This window comes from Solanum pennellii, chromosome 1 (assembly GCF_001406875.1).
Source record: "Solanum pennellii chromosome 1, SPENNV200".
NCBI lineage: Eukaryota > Viridiplantae > Streptophyta > Magnoliopsida > Solanales > Solanaceae > Solanum > Solanum pennellii.
In genome coordinates this window covers 5,602,364-5,613,769 of record NC_028637.1, presented here as the reverse complement: position 1 = coordinate 5,613,769, position 11,406 = coordinate 5,602,364, and the positions used below count along the sequence as shown (strand labels likewise).

The 11,406-nt window shown below is 29.1% G+C and overlaps 1 protein-coding gene and 1 pseudogene across 1 annotated transcript; both read right to left on the bottom strand.

Moving 5' to 3' along the window:
• Positions 1-198: 198 nt before the first annotated feature.
• LOC107016740 lies at positions 199-1,768 on the bottom strand (annotated as a pseudogene).
• A 1,327-nt stretch (positions 1,769-3,095) lies between these two features.
• LOC107014575 (beta-glucosidase 40-like) lies at positions 3,096-9,947 on the bottom strand. Its single transcript, XM_015214579.2, has 13 exons — positions 9,457-9,947; positions 6,170-6,236; positions 5,947-6,005; positions 5,666-5,741; positions 5,462-5,533; positions 5,018-5,105; positions 4,686-4,941; positions 4,422-4,537; positions 4,118-4,341; positions 3,974-4,005; positions 3,752-3,854; positions 3,493-3,601; positions 3,096-3,404 (listed from the first exon to the last, which is right to left on the bottom strand). Exons 1-13 carry the CDS (start codon positions 9,601-9,603, stop codon positions 3,230-3,232), a joined length of 1,524 nt encoding a protein of 507 aa, XP_015070065.1. The 5' UTR covers positions 9,604-9,947; the 3' UTR covers positions 3,096-3,229.
• Positions 9,948-11,406: the final 1,459 nt, after the last annotated feature.

Here is an 11,406-nt window from a genome sequence, read left to right as displayed (position 1 = left end):
AAGGTTTAGATTGGTTGGTTCGCTCACATAGGAGGGTAAGTGTGGGTGCCAGTCGCGGCTCGGTTTTGGGTCGTGACAAAGATATTGTGAAAGAATAAATGTTTGTATACATCGCCTTATGCCTTTTTATGCGTGTTTTTACGAGTGGAACCTAACCATATATGTTGCTTGTAAGTAACATGTATCAATTTAAGCAGATCATAAGAAATTCTTGAATCAGTTCACGGAATCTTTGGGATATCTCTTGAGGTTGTCCTTGTAATCCATGTAATAAAGACCAAACCTTGACGAAAATCCAGTTGCCCATTCCTAGTTATCCATCAAATTAAGACCACACAAAGTATCCTTTCACATTGCAACCATCTTCTCTGCATGTTCACCAAAACAGATATCGAATGAATACGTTGTGTTTTTAATTTATCGATCAAGTAGGATTTTAGACACAAATAACTTACTTGATAGCAGCTAGCAGATCAGTAAGATAGTCATTGTGATAATTGATCCTTTTTGTATCCTTAAGAGTATGTTCTCGTGATGTAAATATGCTATTTGAATCATCCATTTCTGTAACAGTTCAAGAAATAAAAATAAGAGGCTCGAACCATTTCTTCTAGACTCTTTTTCGAATTCAATAATAGATTGATGTATAATTTAGAAGCTACATTATAGATTAGAGACTTACCATTTTTAGTGATTAGAGGGATCTCATACTTTTGCTTGATGTAGTTCATTAAGCTTCTAATACAATGAGCCACTATGTACAACCATATTGAAGTTGCCTGCAAGTAAATACCATCAACATTGTACAAATACTTTTTGGTTGTTATAGAGAGCATATAGTATAACATAACATGAAAATTGTTCAAAATTAAACTTAGTTATTATAGTAAAGTATTGTTATAGAGAGGTTTAACGTAACCCTGTCTGCTATTGACTTTATACCTTTGAATGCTGCAAGATACTGTAGAATGAATCGTGTAATTAGTTAATAGTGTTATCAATGACATACGGATAAGGGTAATGGCACTAGAGTCTGCGATAGAGTCATCGAGCAGAACACCAATTATGTTGGTTTTGTTTTTGCTGGCATACCATGTAGTATAATGATTTATGCCTATGAAATCCTATGAACCTTTCACAAGTGAAGACTCAGTTGGCGAAAATTTAGGCAAAAGGCTTCCCACTCTTTCTATCATCGAACTTGGATACCTTCCAAGAATCACAGGCCCAAGATACCTGAATTTAGTAACAAAACATTTCACCATCAAAAGGAAAAAATGAGAAACATTTTAGACTTCAATAACAAAATCTTTACCAGTCTAAATTAAACTTAATGGACCTTTAATTGTGTTGCTTCAATGTCATTTTTAGAGTTTGTTAAAGGCTAATACCAAAACGTATCTAGTGATATCCAAATTGATACATGTTGTCTTGGTTGCAACACCAATTGATTACAAAGACTAATCACAGAAATAGTTTGCATATGTATTTAAAAATGTATACTATGAGTATAATCATGTATAGTCAGTTTATAATTTATGTATACTGGTTAGGAAAATAATTGTTGCATGCTTTTCTCTTTCCAATTTTTTTTGTGTAAATATCAACAACAGTGGTATGAGTGAGGAGTAGACTGTGAGTAACTATGGAACATTACCTAGTTATTGTAGCCCTACATCAAATTCTAAGATGACATCAATATGAAGTTTATTGATGTGATTCAGTAATTTATCCTATCACCAAAATTCTTTGAAGCATGTCTACACATGAACACATCAAACTTTCATGGATCACATTGTTGACAATTTTTATTTTTTAAAAGTCCGATCAGCATAGCTAAGAATCCTTAACTCTCCAAATTTTGATAGATTCTCTCTCTAAGAACATAACTAGAAGGAATCCCGATTCAAATTTGATGTAGACCTCATGTACACAGCTTATTAGCTTCAAATTTGATTAGACCTAATGTAAACTTATTAGATTCAAATTTGATTAGCGGTTATGTAACCCAAGTGACTTTCCACCGGATATTTATTGTTACACCTATTGCACACAAACCTCAAATCTTAATCTTTTTTCCACATTGCTATACTTTAGTGAAATCAAATAAAAATTAAGATTAACTTAAATAATTTTGATATGAGAATTCTGACTCTGCTATGTTGTTTTTAAGGGTGGATTAAAGTGGTAATAAAACTTGGACTATGTTCTTTTTGTTTTTCTTTTTTTATTATAGACTAGTTTTCAAATATTAAGCAGTATTAAAAATTAACTACCCTTAATATGTTCAACAATGCATTGTAGTATAGGTGGTTAGGATACTGACTCTCATCCAGGATTTGAGGAGAAGAAATTAGTAATTATACATTTTTTATTATTTTTTATATAAAATCTACTCTTCTAGCTTTTTAAGATGTAGAATTGTTAACATATTTAAAATTATTTTTGATATATAAAATTATTTCTTTTTCTTAATTGAAAAGGTTAGTTTTTCTATAAATAGTATTCTGTAAGTTTTAATCTTTTGCCCAATTTAACTCGATGTGAAACTTAAAAGAGTAAAAAAGGATTTTCAGATCTTGTGGTCTTAAGCTAAATTATATACATATATACCAAAAAAAAAATTAATCTTGTGGTCATAAACATGTTACGTGGAAAAATCAATTAATTAAATTTGACCAATAAGAAACAAAACATTCTTAAATGTTTCAAAATGAACTAAAAGACACAGTGAAATTTTATTTTTTTAAAAAGTATAATAGTTCTTGTTACTGTAAAATGGGATCCCTTAAATTATGGGCCTAAAACGATTGCCTCATTTTTAAAGGCATTAAGCCGGCCTTGAGTATATATAATTGTGATTTTCCAACGAAGGAAGATTGCTAGTTAGGATGTACAGGGAGGACTCAACTAGCACAACACACTACTAAGTCTCAACTCTGACTCCTAAAACTCAAAATTATCTCAAAATGCCCATTTTGAGCTTGTTTAAACGGATGATCCAACTGAATTTGAGTACAAATTAATCACATAGTAGCAGAAAAGGAAGTGATCGAGCAATAATAAAACTCGTACGAGATACCAAACAACCTATGTATGAGCAAACTGAGTGGAATCTATTGAATGACATTAAGATATTGTGAAAGAATAATTGTTTGTATACATCACGTTATGTTTTTTTACGCGTGGAATCTAACATATATGGTGCTTATAAGTAACATGTATCAATTTAAGCAGATCCTAAGAAGTTCTTGAACCAGTTCACGGAATCTTTAGGATATCTCTTGAGGTTGTCCTTGTAATCCACGTAATAAAGACCAAACCTCGACGAAAATCCAGCTGCCCATTCCCAGTTATCCATCAAAGACCACACAAAGTATCCTTTCACATTGCAACCATCTTCTCTGCATATTCACCAATATAGATATCGAATGAATACGTTGTGCTTTAAAATTTGTTGATCAAGTAGGATTTTAGACATGAATAACTTACTTGATAGCAGCTAGCAGATTAGTAAGATAATCATTGTGATAATTGATCCTTTTTGTATCCTTGAGAGTATGTTCTCGTGAGGTAAATATGCTATTTGAATCATCCATTCCTGTAACAATTCAAGAAATCAAATTAACCGGCTCGAACCATAAGAAACTTATTTTCCTACAGATTTTTATACTAATTCCCAAGAAAATCTCCATGTAATTCATGTAATTCACACTTTTCTTGTAGCTACGTTATAGATTTAGAAACTTACCATTTTCAGTGATTATGATTAGAGGGTTCTCATACTTTAGCTTGATGTAGTTCAATAAGCTTCTAATACCATGAGGTACTATGTACAGCCATATTGAACTTGCCTGCAATTAAATATCATCATTATTGCACGTATACTTTTTGGTTATTATAGAGAACATATAATATAACAGAACATAAAAATCGTTCCAATTCAAGATACGAAAGATATGAAATTACATACCCTGTCTGCTATTGGCTTTATACCTTTGAATGCTGCAAGATACGATAGCACAACCAAAAAAAAAATTTAGTTTTTAATGAACAATGAGTTTCGCGATAAGTAGAATGAATCATGAATCAGTTAATAGAGTTGTCAACGACATACGAAGGGTAATAGCACCAGAGTCAGCAACAGAGTCATTGAGCAGAGCACCAATTATGTTGGTTTTGTTCTTGCTGGCATACCATGTAGTATAGTGATTTATGCCTATGAAATCGTAGGAACCTTTGACGAGTGCAGACTCAGTTGGCGAAAATTTAGGTAATCGGCTTCCCACTCTCTCTACCATCGAACTCGGATACCTTCCAAGAATCACAGGTTCAAGATACCTGAGTCCAGTAACAGAACATTTCACCATCAAAACGAAAAAATGAGTGAGCATTTTTTACTACTACAACAAAATCCTTACCAGTCTAAATTAAACTCAATTGCCCTTTGTGTTGCTTCAATGTCATCTTTGGAGTTTGTTAAAGGCTCATACCAAAAGCTATCTAGGGATATCCCAATTGATCCGTGTTGTGTTGGCTGCAACGACACTTGATTACAAAAACACTCTGCCGATGTATAATATATGTATATTCTATGTATACTATGGGTATAATCATGTATGATCAGTGTATAATCTATGTATACTGGCTAGGAAAAGTCTCAATATATTGAATGTTTTTTTTACCTTGTACTTCTTTTTGTAAATGTCAACAGCAGTAGCATGAGCAAGGAGTAGATTGTGAGTAACAATGTAAGGCTCAGTTGCAGAGTTTCCAGCTCTACAAAGAGCTCGTAGGAGGATGGAACATCGGCCCGGTGCTTGTAGACCTACATCAAAGCCTTGGACGGCAACCGTATGAGGCTCATTGATAGTGATCCAATTCTTCACCCTATCACCAAATTTCTTGAAGCATGTCTCCGCATATATCGCGAAATCTTCTCTGTCAATAATGACCAAAAATGTTACATGACATAAATCCAGACAAGTTGGAATAAATAACTTTTGGTGAAACTTACATGATTTGTGGGCTTAGCCATCCAGTGTACTTGTCTTCTAGAGCTTGAGGAAGGTCCCAATGGTATAATGTTACATATGGTTTAATTCCTAGGATTCATACACATTTTAACATTCAATTTATCTATGTTTAATGCAAAAAAAAAAAAAAGTTTGACAATAATGCTAAAGAAATGATATATACTCCTTCTGTCCAATTTTTGTAAAGGGGTTCGGAGTACTCGATCAAAATACTTAATTTTGATTATGAATTCAGGTATAATTTTGTTAAGTTGTGTCAAAAACAAAACTACATCAAAAGTACTACAAGTCGACATAACTAATGATGCAAAATGTTTTTTTTTAAACTAAATATTGAGAAAATCATTGTAAAAGAAAAAACTTTAATCGACACCTAGACAGTAACACCTTCACGTAAAATAGGAGAGTAAAAATGCCAATTGTACCATTAGCTAGTAAAGCATTGATAAACTTGTTGTAGTGATCAACTCCAGCTTGATTGATTTCTCCAGTTCCATCTAATAATAATTAAAAACAAACTGTTAATTATTTGTTCTTGTGTGGTGCATGGCTATTTATTCAGATATTTTTTTTAGTGCTATATCAAAATATTGTAATTGTGAATAACTTTATAATATAAGAAGATTTACTAGGGAAAATTCTGGCCCAAGCAATAGAGAATCTATAGGCATCCATTCCCATATCCTTCATAAGTTGTATATCTTCCTGTCAAAAAAAAAAAAAGGAATCGAAATTATTCGATGGAGCGTCTTAATTACGAGTTTTGAGTATGAAATTTTTATGATAGAAACGATTATTCCTGGAAGGGTCCTATCTGATGCAAATCTAATTAGTCAGACTGTAATCCAAATATCAAATAAAAATTTAAAAAATATCTTAAAAATTAAATTATACTATAAATTAAATTTACCAGATACCGATGATACTGATCCACGGCTACATCACCATTGCTAAAATCAATTACTTTACCTGCAAATCCACCAAATATATCCATTAATATTTAACTATGTTGCTCGAACTTTTTAATTATTCCTTTACTAGTGTTTGAAACATAAAAATAATGAGAAATATACTAAATAAAAAAAAGATTAAAAAAAAATATTAGTGGGGAAAGTGCATGCACAATTTTTTACCAAAAGAATGAGAAAATTTGTCCCATATAGTTTGACCTCTTCCATCCTCTTTCACAGCTCCTTCAAACTATATTCAGACATAACATATTACATTATCATCTCATAAATATTAATTAGTTAAATGTGTAAAATTAAAAGGATTATATTAGATGCACAAAAATAAAATATATCTATGACAAGTAAGTAATGATATATTAGTATTAGCAGAAAAATATAGTTTTCTTTTGCAATAATTTTCATTTAACAATTTTTCAAATATTTGATATTGCAAAAATTTGGGTTGTATCTTTTAAGATTCTTAATATTGAATTATTATATGTATAGGTTATAAATTGATACTTATTATTGTTATTTTAATAATTATATATATAAATTTATACTTATGTCAAAAACTACATTGAATTGAACTCGTACCTAATATGTTGAAATAGTCGTTAGAAAAAAGTTATATGGTGTGTTTTAATATATATATTTATTTCATATAGATATTTAATGTTGATAAATTTTTATAATAAAAATTGAAAAAACACATTAAAAAAATCCTCTTAAATTTGATAGCAAAATTTACTTTATACCGAGTTTTAAATACTCTTTAATATCTTTCAAGTTATTTTAAAAAAAATACATTATAGCATTAACATTATCTTTTTCGAACCCTCCCATGAATTTGCCTTCTTGAAGAATGAATTTTTTTAAAAGTTAACTTTTTTTTGAAAACTCAAACAAAAAATAAAGATTACATAAGAAATTAATTAAAAAAAATATTTATTTTCTATAAAAAATATTTGAATGGATCTAGAAATGTCTGAAAATGGATTTGTATATGTTCGAACCACTTAAATGATGAAAAAGGATATTTAAGTTGTGTTGTTAAATATTTTTTTTTGATGACTAGGAAAACCCGTAATTACTATCCTTTGGATGTGCACAAGATAAAATTCTCATTTCTATGTAATAGCTCACAAACCAAATATAATAATCCATACTAAGCAAGTCTGATACGACAAACTCGACCCAGAAGAAACTCTTGCTTTCTCATAAATTTTTCTATTCAATGGAATAATTAAATGTCAAAACTCAAAAAAGTGTTAACCCACCCCCACCCACCCTCACCCCAAAACAAAACAAAAAGTGAATTCTATTGAAATGATGAAAAACAAACTTCTGTCTAGTGGGGTGGGAGGTCACGGGAATGATTGGATAATTGGTTAATATGATCCTTTTAAGTGTTTAATTCTCTATTTAAAAATGAAATTGACATTTATCAAAAATTGACAAGTGGATTAAAGGAACTTTAACTTGATGGTTTTCTTTAAAGCTTTTGTGTTTAATTCCCTATTTAATTAATAAGGAATATTTATCTTTTTAAAATTACTGAACAATACAGTCACATCTAATGGGGGACATATTTCATTATTTATGACACAATTTATGATTTTAATTGCCTTTAATTACACAATCATATATCCACACGCAGCTTCCAATTAAATTTATTTTATTTTCTTTCTTTTTCAAATTGTACTTCCTTCGTCTCATAATGTTTATAATATATTTTTATTAGATAATGGTAAATAGTTAAAAAAAAATTGCTAGAATTTAATCAAAAAATCTAAAAAATTATAATATTTTTTTATTCAAAATAAACTAATCTTTTTTCTATTTTTTAGTTAAAAGATATTAAATTTAAAAAGGATAAAAAATATTTTAAAAGATAAAATAAAATAGAAAAATGTTATTCTCGTAAAATTTTCCGACGAAAATGATTTTTCTATTTTTATTTGCACAGTTAAGCCTGAGCGAAGTTAGAGATAAAGAGTAAGGATTATATTGAAGTTTTCTTAGATCTGTAAATGTGTAAAGACAAGTGTAGTGTGGTATAGTAGTAAGCACTTCTAGGCTTCTTCCCGACTAATGAAAACATATATATATATTAATTTACCAAAACCAACTTTCTTTTTTATGATTTCTGTTTCAAATATCAAAAAACACTAATATTAATCATAATATCAAGTTGTTAAATCATTCAATAATTGGTGTAATATGTTCAATTTGTATTATCATTGATGGTGATCAATGATCATGTTCTAAAAATATTTTAGATCTCACATATTTCTTATATAAAGAGATAAACAATATATATTTTAGTTATTTAACATTATTATGTTCAGTCAAATATTATAGTAAGAATCAAAATCAGATTTTGATAAAAACTGAGGGACTAAAATTACAATAAACCCTTTTATTTTTGAGGAGGGATTTTTTCTCTATTTGGAATGTCTATCTACTTTTTGATTCTAGAACATTAAAGTCACATCATTGGTGGATATTTCATAATTAATTAGATGATTAAATAACTACTACACGCTTAATTAGCTAATTAATTGATTAAGGTTCCAACAAAATTTGTTTTGTTCTCCACTAAATGCACTTTTTTCGTTGTCTAGCTATTTGGCAGGAAATAGAAAATGAAAATAAAAAAACAAAAACATTCTACTAATAGAGAATTACTTTCAAGGAAAGCACCATTTAAATTATTTTTTTAAAATAAAGAACTAAACTTTACTCCTTTTTATGCCAAAATTTATACCAAAATAAAAGTAAAGAATTTAATAAAAAAGAGAAAAGTAATCTTAAAGCCATGAGAAAACACTACAACAAACAAAAATTAGAAACTAACTCGTTAATTCATTGCTAAATAATCTATAACTAACAATAATTTTCATAATCTATCGTTGAATGTGATTAGCAATTATTTTTTACTTAATCAATCGCAAATTTCTAAAAGAAATATGAGAGAGACATCCTAATTAGACCTTGAATAAATACTTATCTGAATTTTCATTAAAAGAGTTTATTATTTCCTGTTTATATGTGTTAAGATATGACATTTACGCCTCTTAATTAACATTCTTCTGCACGCCTAGACCTCAATTGGAGCGTGAACAATTCTAAATGGGGTCATTATTGGTGAACAATAAATTGGGATGAACCTGATTCTGATACCATGCTAAGATATGACATTTAAGCCTAACTCAACTCTAAAAGCTACCTCATGAGAGAAGGTACCGATTTGAAACATCTTAACAATAATATTAAAATACATTTTGAAAAAGAAGAACGAAAGATAAGTATTGGTTATGGTCACGGATTATAATAAATAATAATAATAATAATAATAATATTAAAACAAAAATAAAAAAATTATTGAATGGATATAAAAATGAGTGATCCACATTCGCATTCACATGCATGTATAGTGAAAAAAGAAGAAGAAGAAGAAGACAAACCTGATAAGCAGAAGAAGCAGTACCAAAAACAAAGTCCCTTGGAAAATTGTTTCTGCTAAAATTTTGTGCTGAATTTGTATTAATAAAACTAATAACAAATATTAAAAATATTAATTCCCAAACATCAATGCCTCTTTTCTTCAACATAATTTTTTTTTTGTGGAGATTGAAAAGTTTTCTAAGTATATATATATATCAAGATAATCAAGAAGACACAAAGGGAGAGAAGGAAAAATTAAAAGGGGGTTTATGAATTCTATATTTTTGGTTGCTTAGTGTTAGTTTTGGTGTGTATTTATAAAAGGAATTAAATGAATAAAAATATATTTTTTTATTTATTGTAATGTATTAAAGAGGAGGAGGAGGATATATATATATATAAGTTGGTTGTTGAGTGAAGCAAAAATGGTGGTCTGGCTACTATAATTAATGAGATAGAACTTAGAAGAAAAAGAAGCTAAGAAGATGCACCTTTCATTTTCTCTTTAAATAAGAGAACTCTTTTTTAGTAATACTCTACTTTTTAATTCCTTTTTTTCTTTGTGGGGATGGGGTAATGGGCATAATGGTTGTTTCCACACTTGTATGTGGAGGGTGGGGGTTGGGGGTGGGGTGATGGAGGGAATGGTGGTAGGGTATTTCTTGAATAATCAAAGTTTGTTTCATCATGTATTGTGGATGCAAATTTAGTTGGAGTTTCTTCCAAGAGACTTAATGTTTTAAGTTTGGACTTTGAATATTAAATCGTTTTCTATACAAATAAAATTAAAAAAAGATCTTTCAGATGTGAAACTTTTTAATATATTTCTGAACTAGTCAGGTTTCAGAGTAAGTAATTGAGATGAATTTGATAAAAAAAATGTGGTAGAGTTTAAATTTCATCAACGGGTTAAGCCAATGAGAATATGCACTTCCTAAAATATGGGTGCATTTGTGGCTTAGTAGTTAATGAAGTGATTGAGAATTCTGAAGCTTTTGTGTCAAAACTCAGCAGAGGAAAAAAGACACTACGTGATTTTCTCATCAAGAACTCTCAAGCACACGAGTTTTGTACAAATAAAAAAATAAGGCATTTTATTCAATATTATACCATAATGTATTAACGTATATACTCGTGTCGTATGTGGATTTGTTTCGATTTTGAATGAAGTTGTTTGAAAAAATACGGACTTCTCTATAGAGAAATAATAATTTCCTCGAGATAAATATCATGAATCTGTTACTGATGGAAGATGACAAGTATCCCATAAAATTAGTCGAAAATTAGTTGTGCACAACTTTCATTAAAACAAAAGGTATATGGGTGCACTAGCTAGTAAAAAAATAAGAAAAAAATGTATTGAATGAGAACTAATTTGTAGACCTCTAATTACATAATTCAATGTTCTAACTACGTGCACTATATCACCTTAATATAGTATAGGTACCAATATATAATATCATACCAATCTTAAAAATATATACATAAAAAGTAACTATTTTTTTTGAGAGACCACAAAGTTTACAGGCCCCATTTTTGGGATATAATTTTGTCACTGAGCCTAAGAAAAAAATTTGAGCAATAAAATAATCTTTACAGTGTTATAACATGTAATTTTTCTTATTTTTAATATCACAAGATCTCTTTATATCTATAATAGAAAATATTAAGTCATGTGAGTAATTTTTCTCGAGTGGCCTGATTATACATATATGATCCATATAATATATAAATTAAACTCAATTAGCTTATAATTTTTAAAAGAGCTAGTTGCCATTTTTTCATAAATACGCTATTGTATGGTTTTATGGGAAAAAATTATGAGCAATTTGTAAATTTAACAAAGTTCTAAAACGTAACACAACATAATTTAAGAGTTTTGTTACTTACAAGGGAGGAATATATGAAACCCAATTCCCTTCCACTAATTTGTTTTAATTAGTTAACTTTTATATATATATATATATATA

Bases quoted from the DNA above. Each gene is read 5' to 3' on its own strand.
- LOC107014575 (XM_015214579.2), bottom strand. From the start codon at position 9,603: ATGTTGAAGAAAAGAGGCATTGATGTTTGGGAATTAATATTTTTAATA. The intron at 5,534-5,665 runs GTAAATCTTCTT...AATTATTATTAG, and splicing joins TTGGGCCAGAATTTTCCCTA to ATGGAACTGGAGAAATCAAT. The intron at 3,405-3,492 runs GTAAGTTATTCA...GTGAATATGCAG, and splicing joins AATCTGCTAGCTGCTATCAA to AGAAGATGGTTGCAATGTGA.